Here is a 17,059-nt window from a genome sequence, read left to right as displayed (position 1 = left end):
ATGGAAGAATTTGTGAGACTCAGGGCTCAAAGCAAAATTTCAGGGCAGGTAACCAAGTGTGACTGAGAGTTAATAATAATAAAATATAAAAATAATAATAGCAAACCCTTCTACAGTGCTTATCCTATGCAGCGCACTGCTCTAACACTTTCTGTGTATTATCTCACTAATCCACCTATACCCCTGAGGTGGTACAATTATCATCCCTATTTTGCAAATGAGAAAATTCAGGCACAGAGAGGTTAGTAGCTTGCGCCAAATCACTCAAGAATGAAAAAGTGGAGTTAGGATTTAAACCCATTGCAGTCCAGCTCCAGCCCCCGGAACCTTACTCTTTTTACTGTCCATTTAAAGAAAGTGTCCATTTCTCTCCACCTCTCCATGAAAACCTGAGCTCCTGTTCATGGCATTTCATCTCCCTTATGAAGATGAATGTTCCTGATGGACAGAAAAACAGGTGATTTCATCTATTTATTTTTTATCTGGCCCCTTTATTGAACTGTCATATTAAGTCTATTAGCTTTTTAGCTGTTGTGATTTAGGGGGATGGTAATCACCTTTCCTGCAATTATGTCTAATTTTGCTTCTACTTCTTTTGTGCAGCTGTACCTCCCATTTCTGTTCGTTGCCTTACCACACTGGTTATAATCTATGGAATAATAAAAATGGAATTAAGTTTTATAGTGGCTTTTGGAAGGATAAATATGATATCAGAGTACTTAGGGGCAGAGTGAGCAGTTAAGCTATTGCAGTAACTTGGGGGTGATGTCATAATGGCTTGATCTAGAATGCTGTTAAGGACACACAAAAGAAAGGATACGGGAAAGATGTTTTAGACTTAGTGAGGAGACTGTGGGCAATAAAAGGAATACATCCTACCTGAAAGCTCATGCTCTGCCTGCTGGTGACAGATGTTAGTATCTATTGAAGACATGTCTGGCCTAAAAGGAGGTGAGAGGAAGGAAACGAACCACAAGTCTGAGTTTAGGAAGATAGCTTTTGTTTTTTAAATCTCTTCCTAAAGCTGGCCTGCCATTCGAAGACGGGGAGTAGGCCACCTGAGAGTCCTTCAGGCAGAACCAGAGCCCCTCACACAACAATTTGTTTCGTGGCAAGCCCAAAACATGTGGAAAATGCCCAAACCATTTCTCTTTGTTCTTGGAATAAAGCGAGCGGGTCCCAGTCTCTCTGTATCCCCAGGTCCCATCCTCTATACTCTGACTGCCTTCTGCTCACAGAGGGACACTGCAGATACTCACAAATCACACAGCCCACTTTCAGATGAGGGAGTGTGCAGTTTTTATTCATTTTTTTCAACTATAAGCATTTTTAACAAATAGATATCTCTCTCTCTTCCTTTCCCCCTTCCTTCCAGCTTCCTGCCTCCCTCCTTCCCTCCCTTTTCGTGGTTGTAAATGGCCCCACATGCCCACACCTGCCTTAGCTAGGGCTTCCACAACAAAATACCACAGACTGGGAGGTTTAAGCAACAGAAATGCATTTCTCAGAGTTCTGGACACTGGAAAGTCCAAGATCGAGGTGCCAAAAGGGTCCAATTCTGACGAGAACTCTCCTCTTGGCAGCTGGGGGGGGGGGGTAGGGAATAAGGGGGCTGAGTGAAAAAGGTGCAGGGATTAAGCCAAAACAAAGAAACAAAGGAACAAACCCATAGACAACAGAGGGGGAGGTAGGAGGGGGAGGAGGTAAGTGGTGACGGAAGGAAACTTGACTCGGGGTGGTGAGCACACAGGACAATATTGAGATGATGTGTTATAGAATTGTACGCCTGAAACCTATATAATTTTATTAACCGATGTCACCCCAATAAATTCAATAATTAAAAAGAAAAATACATGCACATTTTCACTTAATCGCGTGCACAGTTGGGCTTGCTCACTTTCACACCTCGACCTTGCCCCGAGAGTATGCCTGGGCTAGCCCCTGGAGTGACACAACAGCCAAGGCCTTCTTAGAATCAGGAGTCAACCAGCTGATCCCCTGAAATGTGGGAGAGCCCAGTGAGCCTGGCTCATGCGGCAGAACTGCCCAGTCACCCATACACTGGTGAGAAATAGTAAACGGTTGTTGTTTTGGGCCACTACATTTTGGAGAGGTTTGTTATAGAGCAATAGCTAACTAATATCCTTTCTCCATTTCTTCCTTCAGTTCTTTCTTTCTCTGTAATTTTTAATATGTGTGTGTACAGTATGTGTGTGTGTTTTCCTACATTTCTTCTTCTGTTAGAGCTTAAGGATTAAACCATATCTCCAAATTTCTTTTATTTTTATTTATTTTTTCCAAATTTCTTTTAATTCCTGGCCACCTGAACTAGAATAGTATCCACTATCCCTTTTACCGTTTTTTACTTTCCTTCATTTCGCTTATTGCTGTGTGACATACCGTGTCATATACTTATTTGTTTATTGTCTACCTCCTCCAGGACACAGGGCTTATACCATGTCTATCTTGCCACTGTTATATCCTCAGCACCTAGAACAGTGTCTGGCACTTAGTAGGCATTTTATATAGAGCTGTGAAATAAATGAATCAACTTTTCAAAACACTAGAACTAAGATGTCTATCATATATATATCATATACAGGGTGTCCCCCCAAAATGTGTACACACTTTGAATGATCGTTAATTCCGATGAGTTAAATCTGAAAAGAAAGCAATGTCAATTGAGCTATTAGCTGTTTAAGTGTGCATACATTTTTTTGGACACCCTGTATATGTGACATGCAATATATACATGTTTGCATATCATATATATGTATATGTGTGTGTATATGCACCGAATGCTTATAGTATGGGTTAAAAAGAGAGAAGTGGACCCTGGGATTTAAGTTTTGAGGCTGGTGCTAGTATAGCCAGATGAATGCCAGTAAAAGCGGACAAAGAAACACAAACTGTTAGCTTTCATTTATTAGAATTAAAAGGCTAGATGTTGCCCATATGTGCAATGTAGGAGTAAGGAGTCCCTCAAACAGGGCTGGAGAATCATTTGCCAAATGTGTTTAGCTGTAGCCCTGCTCACACTAGCAGAGCCGGGAAGCTTCACTAGTGCCAGCAGGGTTGGGCTCCTCAAGTACTATAACAAACTCATCTCTTTTCTGAGTTAGTTTAGAGAGTCTTATCCAGTTAATTCCTTGCAATTCGATTGCTCTTTCTCCTCTGAAAAGGAAAAGGGTCATTTAAGGAAAACATAAAGCCACCTTTGGAGTCTTAAACCACCAGTAGCCAGCTGGGCCAAATGTATCAGTTGGCTTCCCAAAGCAGAAGCTGTTGGTGGCAGGCTGACCAACCGCCATATCAGGGCTCTGCTAGATCTGGATTTTACTGTCATTAGGTAATGCGTGTGTGTGTGCGTGTGTGTGTGTGTGTGTGTGTTGTGTCATTGGGGGAGAAGCTGGAAGGAAGGAGCAGAAAGAGGGGGCATTTGACTTTGGTAGAATCTGAAATGAATAATATTATGGAGGGCACACAGTATTGAATACTGCTGCATCAGGATCCATTTGGGGACTAATTCCACAGAGGAAAGGAAGAGGTCTCTCTCATGGCCTCCCTTACTCCCCAAGCTTCATTAATATCAACACCATGGTTGTTTTGCCAGTGCTTTCCCTATCCCGGGATCTGCCTGCCCACCCTCCACCACCTGAATCCACTCAGCTGAGAAATTAAGTCTGACAGCCATGATGGCTGAACATGATGTTGTCATTGGTCAGAGCCAATTTGTACAACAGAGGCACCTGACCTGCGCTGAGCTCATCAGTCCTTCCCCAGAAACTGAAATCAGGCTGAGACAGAGCTTTCATAATTCTCCACATTGTTGGACACATACATTTTGAGCTGGTGGAGCTGAGTATTCTATGATGTAGTATGGACAAAACAAGGAACACAATATGCAGAGAGAAAAAGAAGAAAGCATGTGCCCAGAAAGGAGCAAAGACAAGACAAAGAGAAATTTTACAATGTTCAAAATTTTACAATGTTCAAGTCCCCAATTCCAGTTTATTTCTGAGCCCAGCTGCAGTCCAGACTTATTTCCTTGAGAATTATATTAACTTCCCTTCTGCTTTGGCTTGAGCTAGCTCAAGTAGATTTCTGTTGCTTGCAACCCAAAGAATCCTAAGTAACCCTGAATTATGTATCCCATTGCTGCTGTTCATGGTATGTCCCATTCTATGCCCCGTGGGAGGTGATATCTGATTCATATGCCAGTGGACCTCAAAGATCAAAGGAGCCCAAAAGGCTGAGCTATGCATCCATATCTTTCGTCAGTAAGAAGGGCCATCTGTTTGGCTCTGCTGGACAGTGAAGCCAGCATGGGAGGGTCGAAGGTCCCATGGAGAGAGTTGTGGATCCTTCAATTCTGTCCCTAGGTTCATAGCTCATTGGTGTTTCTAACTGGGCCGGGAACTCTTCTTTATCTGATTACTCATTTACTTAAAATCTTCCAGTGACTTCCCACGGTCAGTGGAATGTCACCCAGACACTGTGACCTGTTGTCCAAGACTCTCAATGATTTGACATAAAGCCACTTTTCCAAGTTTGGTCCCCAGATGTCTCCATACAACATTGCACTTTCCCCCCAAGTAAGATACAAGTGCTTGCAGCCTGGTACCTCTGTCACTTTCAGCAGGATGTCTGTACCGGTACCTTTTTCAGGGTTTGATTTATGTTGCCCTCCCAGGAAAATTATACAAATGTACCCTACCGTCAGGAGGATAAGAGAGGGCTGCCTCTCCAGTATACATTACAATATTGGGTGTTATTATCCTTTGTAATCTTTGCCAATTTAATAGGTATTTCTTTGGTTATGAGTCAGGCTGAAGAGTTTTTTGTGCATTTAAGGTGATTTGTAATTCTTTTGTGTATTGAGTTTTTATGCCTTGGCTGGTTTTTCTCCTGTGTATTTATAGCTGTCATATTGATTTGTAAGAATTCTTTATTAAAGATGTCTACTCTACTATATATGTTGCAAAAACCTTCCTTAGCTGATTGTTTTATTATTGTGTATGATTTTTAATGTATAGAATTTTATATTTCTGTGAAGTTTAATATGCCCCTTTTTTTCCTTTGATGATTGCTGTCTTAGGTTTTTGTTTTGTTTTTTGCTTAGCATGACTGTTATTTCTCTTATAATCTCTGTATGTCTTATCTCCCAGTGAGACTCTTTGAGAGAGGGGTCTGTTTCCAAAGTTGTACTTTTTGATTCTACTCTCTGCCCTATTGCAGCGTAAGCGATTAGTAAGTGACAACAGCTTTCTAAGGTGGCCTCCAGTGATCCTTGCCTCCTGATAGTCACACCTAAGTGTAATCCCACCCTTCTGAATGTGTGTCAGACCTAGCGACTTGCTTCGAATCAATGGAGTATAGCGAAACTGGTCAGATGAGATTAAGCTATAAAAGACTGTGACTTCCGATTTGTTTTTTCTCTCTCTTTTGTTCTAATGATGCCTACTGTTCTTGCGAGGCCCATGTGACAAGGAACACGGGGTAGCCTCTGCCAACAGCCAGTGGGAGATGGAATCCTGCCAACAACGACATGGGCGAGCTTGAAAGCGGATCCTTCCCCAGCAGAGCCCTGAGATGGCTGCAACACTGGCTGCGTGAGAGAGAGCCTGGGCTACAGGATCCGCTGCGCAGGGCCTGGGGTCCTGGCCCGCCGTGAGATAACAATGTTGCTTTAAGCCACTAGGTGCTGAGGTAATCTGTTAAACAGCAAGTGATAACTTGAACAATTGTTGGAGGGAAAAAAGGCTTCTAGGCTTTGGGTACTTTTCTTTGACTTGTGTAGAAGAAAACCCCATCTCAGTGGCGGCTTTGAAAAGTAAAAGAGCGGTAGGAAACCACATCAACCTTGGAAGTCTCAGTGTCTTTATTTAACATATTTATAAGGAATTGATTTGCTGAGGATGCAGCTATATTTCTCCTGTGGGTAATAGAAAATGTGTTTCTCTTTACACTTCTTTCCCACAGTGTGTGAGGAGGATGGGGCTGCTTCCTAGAGGAGCCCCTGTGTTTTGCTGAGCACAGCCATGAGGACGGGGCTATGAGCCTGGGAAAGAGCTGGGACACCATGCACTGGGCTGCACCAGGGAGGAAGAGTGTGGGGCAGTCAGGACACGGAGAGAGGAGTGGGGGGGATGTCAGGAGGGAAAGGGACCCTCTGTGGCTGCAGAATGGATATGGGACTTTGAAGACATGAAGTCTATTTTAATTCATGATTTTTTTTTTTTTAAACATATCTTTATTGATTTCAGACAGAGGAAGGGAGAGGGAGAGAGAGATAGAAACATCAATGATGAGTCATTGATCGGCTGCGGCCCACAACCCGGGCATGTGCCCTGACCTGGAATTGAACCCTGATCGCCTGGATCCTAGGTCGACTCTCAACCACTGAGCTACGCCCGGCTGGGCTAATTTGTGATTTTTAAATAGTCCACTGTGGGCTGTGTAATAGAAATCCCTGATTTATGATTCCTGGTACATTTTTAGTAAAGTTTGCATTACTTCTTAATGATTTCCTGGGAGTAGATTTTTATTTTTATTTTTACCAATGTTGAATTCTGTCTCCAAATGGGGCCTGAATGGACTTAGACACAGTTGCAGGAAGATGGGGAATAGCTGACATCCAGGTCACACTGGGGTTGTGCTTAGTCAGCCCTGAGAAGGGCAGGGGGTCTCCATCCAGGTTACATTGGGATTTTACTGAGTCAGCCCTGAGAAGGGCAGGGGCCTCCATGCCCTGTTACCTCCTGCACCTCAGCTTCCACCTGGGCCTGGTGCTTGGTGCCTGGAACCCACACGTTACCTGTGATTACCAGTGCTCATTCACAGGTGCCCCCTCCCCACCTCTGGGACAAAGAGTTTGGATTTTCTCTCCCCTTCCCTCCCCTCTCCTCTCCCTCCTTAGGCTCAGTTATTCTCCATCTTATTTGTCCAGATTCTGAATATTTTTTCTGCATTACTACTAAAGGTCTAATCTAGTAAAATGAGTCTCAGTCCATGGGTCAGTTCTCCTAGAAAAGAAAGGGCTCCGTCTGTCAGATCAGCTAATGTCATGTTACACGGGGGTGGTCGTCTTTGCCTCTTCCCCACTGAGCTGGGTTATCTGGACACCTTGAACTGAGGAGATACACTTTAAAAGACATCCAGATTTTTCATTCCATGGCAGTAGATTATTTTTGCAAGTTTTAAAGGGATTTTCAACATCTTTAAAAACATTTCATGTGTTCGTTTGGTTTTTAATCTTCACTGGAGCCAGATATTTTTTGTGCTTACAGGAATGGAGCTGGGCCTGGGCAATCAGAAATGATTAAACCCACATGGGACCTGCAGACCCCAGTGCTGAAGTTAAATGGCCAACCTAGTGACTGCTGAAGACAGGGAGCTGATGTGAAAATTGAAGCAATTACCTGGATCACTCAGGCAAAAGAATTTCTGAGGCTTTTTTTCCTTGAACAATCCAGATAATTGCGTCAATTTGCACTTTTTACCAGCAGTAGAGACTGGCAGAAACTGCTCTCTAGGAGTGGGCTGAAGGGAGAGAAGCAGAGTGCTCAGAAAATGATTCTGATCACTCAGGAGAGAAAATGGGATAATGGGGGGAATTCATGTGCTTTGGCCCTGATTCCTACCAGGCTCAAGCAAGTCCAAGTGAGACTGTTCATTGTTGCCTAAATGATCCAGATAATTGTCCATTTTCTGCCTCATCTCAACAATGAAGCTGCAGGACCATGCAAATGTTGCTCACCGAAGCCTCAGAAGAAATCATGGCCGGGGAAGTTTGAGCCTATTTGAGGCCCTTACCCTGTGCTGGTGGGTATGTTCATTACCGCACTCAGATAACTGTCGATTCCTGGTTGGAGAAGGCTTTGCAGGGTCAGGGAGGAGAGGAGTGGAGTAGGCACTGTCCTGTCTGGGAAGAGCACACCACACCTGTTAATTTAACCATGAGCAAAATCCAGGGCAGCGGGACTCCACCATTCCCTGAAGCAAATGGTTCATTTCACATGGATCCTGGGGATTCATTTCTGGGACTGATAATCCACATTGTTGAACGAATGAATGATGCATGAATGCATGAAAGACATTTGTTGAGTTGCTACTTTGCGTCTGGCATTATGCCAGGCCTTGGAATAATTAACGCTATATTAATGATTTCTTTCTTTTTCTCATGCTTTTTTGGGAGTGGTGATTTCCTCAGTCTTTTCACAGCCTCTTCCAGACTTTATTTCCATAGTATTTTCTCACATATTTCTCTTCCAATTCTCACTTATCCAGAATAGGTAATATTTTTAGCATCATTTCAACAGATGGGGTAAAAGAAAAGAATTCAAAGGAGTTAAATACATTTTCTGAAGTCACAGAACTTGTTAGCAGTAGAGCTGGAATGAAATATCTAGGATTCTGAGCCCAAGGCTCCACTGACAATGCAATGCCTTTGTTTTCAAGTTCGTGTATTCATCGATTTGTCCTTGCTATTATCATGATCATGATGGACATGGATTGATCATTCAGAAAATATTTATTAAGTATGTAGGTAACATAGGATCCCCACAACACAGATAGAGAAGCAAGACATACACACAAGACATTTCACATGAAGAAAAATATTGTGACATGGAAAGAACTGGAGAACAGTACCAGACAACAATAGGAATGTCATTGCAAGGCAGCAAGTGCTCATGTGCCAAATCTGAGGGACTGATGGCCTAAGAAGATGAAGAGTCCTATGAACTAGGGCTGTGCAGGGAGGTGTTTATTTATTTAAATTCAATTTCTTTTTCTATGTGTGTATATATATATATATATATATATATACACATATATACATATATATACACACACACACACACATATATATGTATATATCCTCACCTGAGGCTATTTTTCCATTGCTTTTCACAAAGGGTAGAAGGGAGAAAGAGAAAGAGAGAAACATTGATGTGAGAGAGACACATCGATTGGTTGCCCCTGGCATCACCCGGACCACAGCCGGGGATTGAGCCTGCAACTGAGGTACATGCCCTTGGCAGGAATAGAACCCGGGACCCTCCAGTCCATGGGCCGCCTCTCTAATCACTGAGCCAAACTGGCTAGGGCCAATATCATATATTATTTAAAAAAATGAGATATAATCAGCATATAACATTGTATTAGTTTCAGGTGTACAACACTGTGATTTGATATTTGTACATATTGTGAAATGATCACCACAATTTAGTCAACATGCATCAGCACACATGGTTACAAAATGTTTTTCTTATGATGGGAACTTTCAAGATCTACTCTCTTTGCAACTTTTAACTATACAGTACAGTATGATTAAGTATAGTCACCATGCTGTATATAACTGGAAGTTTTTACCTTTTAACCAAATTCACCCATTTTGCCTTCCCCCATCCCTGCCTCTGGCAAACACCTATCTATTCTCTATCTATAAATTCTGTTTGTATTTTTTTAGATTCCACATATGTGAGATCATATGGTATATGTCTTTCTCTGTTTGACTTATTTCACTTAGCATATTGTCCTTAAGGTCCATCCATGTTGTTGCAAATAATAGAATTACATCCTTTTTTATGGCTTAATAATATTCATGTATATTCATGTATATGAATATTATTATGTATGCATATATAAATATTATTATATAAGCATATATATGAATATATATTATGTATACAATATCACATTTTATTTATCCACTCATCTGTCAGTGGATACTTAGGTTGCTTCCATGTCTTGGCTATTGTAAATAATGATGCAATGAACATAGAGATGCGATAATTCCATATTTTTATTGTTGTAAAATACACCTAACATACATTTCTACTATTTTTACCATCTTAAAGTGTACAACTCAGTGGCATTAAGTACATTCACATTGTTCTGTAACCATCACACTATCTAGTTCCAGAACTTTAAGAAAAATTTTTTTAAATAAATACATCTTTTGATTTCAGAGGGAAGAAGGGAGAGGGAGAGAGAGAGATAGAAACATCAATGACGAGAGAGTCACTGACCGGCTGCCTCCTGCACACCCCCGACTGGGGATCAAGCCTGCAACCCGGGCATGTGCCCTGACTGGGAATCGAACCACGATCTCCTGGATCCTAGGTCTATGCTCCATCGCTGAGCCACGCCCAGCCAGGCTCCAGAACTTTTCCATCACCTGGAATGGAAACCCTGCATGGGGAAGTTTTACAGAGAGTCTTATAGACTCTTGAGGAATAGCTAGGATTTTAAGAGGCAGAAATGTGAGAGGAATCCACTGGGCGTGTGTAAAGAGTGAGCACTGACAAGATGTGTCCAATGCTTAGCGAATGGTGAGTGGTGAAGAGTGGAGGTTTGTGAAGGAAAGTCCTGAGCAGTAAGGTTGGGTGACTCGTGGGGACCTTCCTTGTATAACAGCAGGATTTATCCTTCCCTTTCCCTTTCAGGGTCACCTTCCTCTAAGACCACTTCCCCTCAATGGTTTTGCTTTAAACTCCCTCTCAGCTCTGCTGTGGGATCTCCACTCTCTCTGCTCTGGTCACCACCTGCATCTCCAGGATTCTGGTCCAACTGCAACAAACATGCTGCTGCTGCTGTTCTGCACATGCGGACCTCAGTCAGTAGCTGGTGGGTCAGGTGGCCCTTTTTGTACCCACCCTGGGCTGTAATTGCTCCAAGTGCCATTGACACAAGACTGTGGGGTGCAGAAACTTCACCGATGGAGATTACTGGAGGGAATAGCATCCTCTTCATTTGGGAACCTTCCGACCATGGGATTCCCCTGATTTTGCAGTCCTTGCCTCTGGCTGAGTAGTCTAGAGGGAGACACCAACCTAAGTCCAGGCCAATCACAGACCTTCCCTAGGATTTTCCAACTAAAACTCTGAAACAATATCTATCCTTATCTAGTGGTAGAAACTGAAGAATGAAACCCAAGGGTTGTTGGCAGCTGGGTTTCCTGACATTTGGAAGGATGATCCAAAGTTAGAATGAGTGAGGCCAACACAAAGAGCAGGGACCAGAGTGAGACAGAGAGTGAGTCTTGGTAGCTTGCCCACGCCATGGCTCGGTTGTTTCACCATTTCATAATAAGCAAGATAAATCTGCATTCTTCTGATAAATACTCCTTTTGCCTCAGTGGCTCCAGTTGCGTTTCTATCACTTTCCCCCCTAAGAGCCCTAATACTTAGTAAGAGGCATGAAAGGGTGACTCCAGGAGAGCAAGTGGCTTAAGCAAGATATCAGAAGCAAGCAGAACAAGAGGTGAATGGAGGAAGCCACAGTAGCCTGGTATTTGTCAGAGAGTAAACATCCAGACAAGAAGTGCCAAGAGATGAGGCTAACAAGTAGGCAGAAATCTGATCACGGGGCCTGGGGCTATTTTGTAAAGGATTTTGGACTTGATCCTCTATATGTTCAGTACATATTACAGGATTCTAAGTAGGTATTAGGCAGAGGTTCTGTAAACTGTACTATAATTAATAGTAATTAAGAGGTTCTTAACCTGGGAGTCACAGGCAGGCTTCAGTCATTCCCAAACCGTCCGAAATAGCATGAAAAATCTGTGGGAGTGTATGAGGTTGTCTTCGTTCTTTGCCATGGAAAAGGTACCTAACTTCATCAGCTATTAAAGGAATCTCTGACCCCAAACCCAAAATATGCGATGAACCACTAGTTATGTACGGGCATCTTCAGGAATAGCTGGCTTAAAATGTTCATGCAAATCTCGTTTTCATCCTGAACGTCCTCAAAACTGTTCAGCATAGAGAAAGGGCTCCTAACTGCTCGGGTGAGATGCAGAGATGACAGAGACCTGGTTATTTAGAGAGATTTTAACCGGGAGTGATGGGTATGACCTCCCTCCTGTTCTTGACTTGGCAGCCAGGCCAGACCCCTGCAGGCCTTTGGAGGTCGCATCCCGGGCACCCCTGCCGTCCCGAAAGCCAGCTCCAGGCATCCTCCCCCTTCCACCTGCAGGTGCAACGACTACACGTCCCAGGATGCGCCGCGCTCGGGGCGGGGGTGGGTCTCTGCGGTGACGTTGTCGCCCCGGGCTGGCCGGGGGGGCGGGACCGAGGGGCGGAGGGGGGCCGGAGGGGGGAGGGGGCGGCGGAGGGGCGGGCCCGGGGGCGGGCCGAGCGCGCGCTGGTGCTGATGCGGGATGGCTGAGCGCGCAGGAGCCCGGGAGGTCTGAGCCGGGCGAGGCTCGCTCCATGCGCATCGCCCGCTCCGCCGGCCGCGTGGTCGCGGGCAGGTGGGCCCGGGGCGCGGCGCAGGGCCCGGGAAGGTAGGTCTGCAGCCGGCGGGGCCGGAGGCTGATAGACGGCCACCTCCCCGGTCTCGGAGCGGCTGGAGCTGCCACCCTCCGAATTCGCGATGACCTGCTGAGAAGCGCCGTGGAGGCTGCTGCGGGCGGCCTCGCCGCGGGCGGTGCGGTTCGCGGCCTCCACCCTCGTCTGCCGAGCCCGGGCCCCCACCCCGCCCCGCCCCGCGCCCCCGCCCCGCGCCCCCTCCCCGCCGCCGGCCGAGATGGCGGATCCAGCTGAATGCAGCATCAAAGTGATGTGCCGGTTCCGGCCTCTCAACGAAGCGGAGATCCTCCGTGGGGACAAATTCATCCCCAAATTTAAAGGCGATGAGACCGTGGTAATCGGGGTAAGTGGCCGCGCGTCCGGCCTCCCCTCCTGCTTCGCCAAGCAGACCGACACCCCGACACCCCGGACCGAGCGGAGGGGCTCGGGCAGCCCCTGCAGACGTCACCGCGGGTCTGCTTTCTCGGGTGGGCTTGAGGGGAGACCCCCTGTCCCCGCGCCGTAGTTCCCTCCGTGGGGGTGGAGGGGCGACGCGGGCGGGGCGGGCCCCCGTGGTGAGGCTGGGGGCGGGGGGCGAGGAGGGTTCGGCGTCGCCATTGTTCGCGGGGTGGGGGCCCGGGTGGGCCTTTTGTTCCCCTCCCTGTCCATGCCGCGTGGGTAGTGTGTTCAGGTCACCCTCAAGCCGGGGTGCCCAGGCTCCCCTTAAAGTATGAGCTCTGCAGACCCACCAGTGATTCCAGGGATCAGTTCGATTTATTGAACATTTTGCCTTTTCTCACCATCTTAGCAAAAGAAGGAGAAAAGGGGCTGGGAAAAGCCCAGCCTCGTCTCGGGGCTCCCCGGCGGTGTGGACGCGGCGTCCCCCCGCGTTTCACCTTGCTTTGCGCGCTGAAGGCGGGGGGGGGGGGGGGGGGGGGGGGAGGGGGAGGGTGCAAGGAACGCTTGGTGTCCCCGGGGGGCCTGCTCTGTCTCCTGCTGCTTCTCAGCCTAGGCTGCCTTGGACGTGGAGCTCGGGCCTGACCCCTCCCCAGGGGGGCGACTCCTCCGCATGGTGGCCACAGGCCCTCGGGCGTGCTTGGTGCCGAGTGGAGAGGACTGGCAGTGTGCCCACAGCTGTGCGCCTCGGGGCCCAGGGCGCAGCCCAGTAGCCCCACTGTGCAAAGAGCAGAAGTTACTTTGTGTGGCTGGGGCCCCCTCCCTCTAGATCTACCTTCTCGCCTTTCCCCTTCCCCCCTCCACCCCCAACCCCCCTACCCCCCGGAGCCTCAGCTGCGGGGGGGAGGGGGGGAGGAAGGGAGCACCACGAGTTTTTAGTTCTTAAAGGAATGTGTCAACTGAAATAAGCCAGCTTCGTGCCCCTCCCCCCTTCCCCGCCCCCCGAGGTCCCCAGCGTGCGTAGCCGCTGTGCCCTCTTTGTACGCGAGCGGCGTCGGGGAGAGACCGAGTCCACGCGAGCCTCCGGGTCCCCGCCGACTCGGTCCCGCAGCCCGCTCGGGGCTGCTGATGCAGCCTTCCCTGCCCAGCATTGATTAAGTGATGTCATCTCGATCACTGAGCATGCTCCGGCTAACCCCCTCCCTCCCCTTCCCCCAGTGGCTGGTGTATTTAGGTCAAGTGATTGACAGGTGACAATTTACAGGGGGTCTCTGCCAGGCCTTTCTCCAACTCGAGGCCGACGTTGGCCTGGCCGAGCGGTTCCCTGCGTCTTCTGCCAAGGGGGTGCCAAGGGGGTGCCGCAGCGAAGGGCCCCGGGGACTAGCAGGTGCTAAGTGTAGCAGCAGGCCGGGCACGCTCCCCACGCGGGGGAACCCAGGCAGAGCTCTGACCTTGGCACTGGGCTGCAGCGTGTACCTGCCTTAGGGAGGCAGCGCCCCACGACGACCTTGTCCCCGGCCTGGTGTTCACAGCCGTCGGGACACTGACTTCACAGCGCTGGGTGGATGCGCCTCCTTTCCCGGAGCCGACCTCTGAGCTCCAAGGAGGGGTTTTCTCCCGTAATGTTGAACGGAAGGGAAGATGTATGCTGCACTGTGGGTGATGAGGGAAATTCTGGGATTGATGGCAGCCGTGGGAGAGTGATAAACCCATGGCCAGAGTGCGCGGGGCGGATAGAAGCTGCTTGGGTTCCACTCTCAGCTGGGGTCAGCCCGCAGGGTGGAGTTAGAGTGGGAGTTACTGGGACGGCCAGTCCCTGCCTCTTGCCTTGTAACAATTTTTTAAACAAATGATTGTGCAGCAATTATTGTTCTGGTGATCCTATTTTTTTAAATTTTTTTTCTCAGAGGTTTTAAAGAACAGCCTGGAGAAGTTTCTTCTCGCCCCTCCCTCTCCCCCTGCCCCCCCTCCTCTCCCCCTGTTTCTAAGCCTGTAGACCAAGCCCAAGGAAGTGGAGTAGCACAGGGCAGGGCGAAAGGAGGCTTGCAGTTGGGAGTACTGAAAGAGGTTATTCTTGTATTATCATTTGTTAATTATTGTATTATTTTCCATGTGAACAATGGTAAACCTACTTTTGCCCCACCCTGTATGTCATCCCCTTTCACGCGTGTTCAAGGCAGAGATTCTTAATTTTAGGGTTTTCTTTCTTTAATTTTATGCCATTACTATGAGTATGTACTTCCTGTCTAAATGTATATGTTATTGACCAAATCAGTGAAAACAAATTATAAAATAAATTTTACCATAAAAATGATCACTATATAAAATAAGTAACTTAAACAAAAAATTGCGTATGTGAACGCACAGGTAGCTCTTCAGCTACAAAGTTTTGCTGATCCTGCTGTAATCCTTTAATACAACACAGTTTTCAGTTTTAAGACAAATTTCTTATTGAAATAAAGCATCCTATAGAAAGGTGTTATCATAATTTTGCAACTTGATGAGTTTTTATAAAGTAAACACTTCCTTGTAATCACCCCTCAAACTAAGAAAAAGACATTTTCAGGACCCCAGAAGTCCCCCGTGTGCCCCTTCCTGTCGCTAATTCCTCCTGCTTTAGGGTCATTGCTATTCTGACTTCTAATGCCATAGATTAGTTTTGCTTTTTAAACAAACTTAATATGCATAAAAGCAAACAGTGTTCTTGCTTTTGTGTGTGGCTTCTTGTGCTCAGAATTATGCTTGTCAGATTCATCCATGTTGTGGCATGTCCAAGCAGTTTGCTTATCCTTGTTGTTGGGTAGTAACCCATTATGTGAATATAACACAGTTTATTTATCCCATTAACTGTTGGTAGACATCTGGATAGTTTCCAATTTGGGGCCAATTTGGGGACAGAGCTGCTATGAACATTCTCTTATATGTGTCTTTTGGTGAGTGTGGGTTCAGAACAGAAGACTTCCAGATGCTGAAGGGTGTTGGGACTTGAGTTGGCATGTGCTAGGACCTGTCCCATTCCTAATTAATAATGTGGAACTAAGGGAAATGACAGTTTTGTATCACACTTTGTATACAGAGTAGAATGGCTCCCCCGTCAGTCCAGTTGGAACCAGCCCGTGTGGCTCAGTTTTAGGTGGAGACTGCTTAAGGTGGGTCCTCCCTTCCTTGCTTGCAGGGGTGCAGATTGTGGGGATGACCAGAGAAGCCCAGAACCATCCAGAAATGCCAGTAACCTTCACCTTCAGTGGAGACCAGTAAAGAATGAGTTTCTGTGGAGTTAGCTGCTAGTTCAAATTCAGAACCCAGAAATTCTTTTTGTTTTTGAAGCTGGGATAATTTTTTTCTCTCTTTTAAGTCATGTTCAAATCTTATGGAAATGTATGCTAGCAGGGAGATTTTGCAGGTGGAGTTTCTAGATTTCTCTTTGAGGAAATGTTCTGTCTTGGAGGAATCATCTCTACCATTGTTGCTTTTTTCAGCTCCTGTGCAAACCTTTCTTCCCCTGACCTCCCAGCCACTCTTTCTCCCCACTCTGAACTCCCGTAGCATTTGCTTTGTACATGATCACATAATCTTTTGCCTTAGATTACTATTAGTTTCGATCATTAGTCTGTTGGCATTGTAAGCCATGTGCAGAGAGAGACAAGAGTCTTCTGTGTTTTGCTTCTTTGTACTTCGCAGGACCTTCTCCACAGAAGGCACTTAATAAATATTTATTGATCTCTCTTTGAGCTTAGAAGTCTTTACTTTGGTATGTTTAACTTATTTTATGGACTTTTAATTGACTGTAAGCTGTGGGGAGTAGTTAAGAAACAATTTTAAAGAGAAGTGCTATTCCTTTGAGCATATAAGATAGCATATACTATACTTAAAGTGCTGTAAGAAAGCTGGGAGAGAACTGCATTCAACTTTGTTAAAAATTAGGAGACCTCGCCCGCTGTCATGGCTCAGCAGTTGAACATCGACCTATGATCCAGGAGATCTGGGTTTGATTCTAGGTAGGGGATGTGCAGGAGGCAGCTGATCAATGGCTCTCTCATCATTGATGTTTTTATCTCTCTCTTTCTGGCTCACGTCCTCTCTCCGAAATCAGTAAAGATATATTTTAAAAAAAAAAAAGGAGACCCAATGACACTGGTAGAGGGTGGGGGTGGCCTAGTGATTAGCAAAGGGACTCCACATTAATTCCCCAGAGAAATATATTGGATTTATGGCATTTCTTATAGTACTCTTTCATTATTTGCTATAAATCCTGGCAAGTCATCCATTATTTTGGGCTGTGCCTGTTGGTTTTGATGCATCTGTGTTGATGGAAACTGCCTTGGAGAATTTCCTGTAAAGTTCTTTGAAATGGACTTTCACGCTTC

General features: G+C 46.2%; 1 protein-coding gene across 1 annotated transcript in view; it reads left to right on the top strand.

Annotated features, from left to right (window-relative positions):
• The first annotated feature begins 12,534 nt into the window (after window positions 1-12,534).
• The window catches only part of KIF5C (kinesin family member 5C), a 143,985-nt gene continuing 139,460 nt past the window's right edge, over window positions 12,535-17,059 (top strand). The window contains exon 1 of the mRNA XM_087819861.1: window positions 12,535-12,660. Within this exon, the coding sequence (XP_087675987.1) occupies window positions 12,535-12,660 (126 nt within the window). The remainder of the gene's footprint in view (window positions 12,661-17,059) is intronic.

Source organism: Miniopterus natalensis, chromosome 8 (assembly GCF_054644295.1).
Source record: "Miniopterus natalensis isolate mMinNat1 chromosome 8, mMinNat1.hap1, whole genome shotgun sequence".
In the NCBI taxonomy this organism is placed as follows: Eukaryota; Metazoa; Chordata; class Mammalia; order Chiroptera; family Miniopteridae; genus Miniopterus; species Miniopterus natalensis.
The sequence above is the reverse complement of the archived record's forward strand: the minus strand, read 5'-3'. Positions and strand labels throughout refer to the sequence as shown.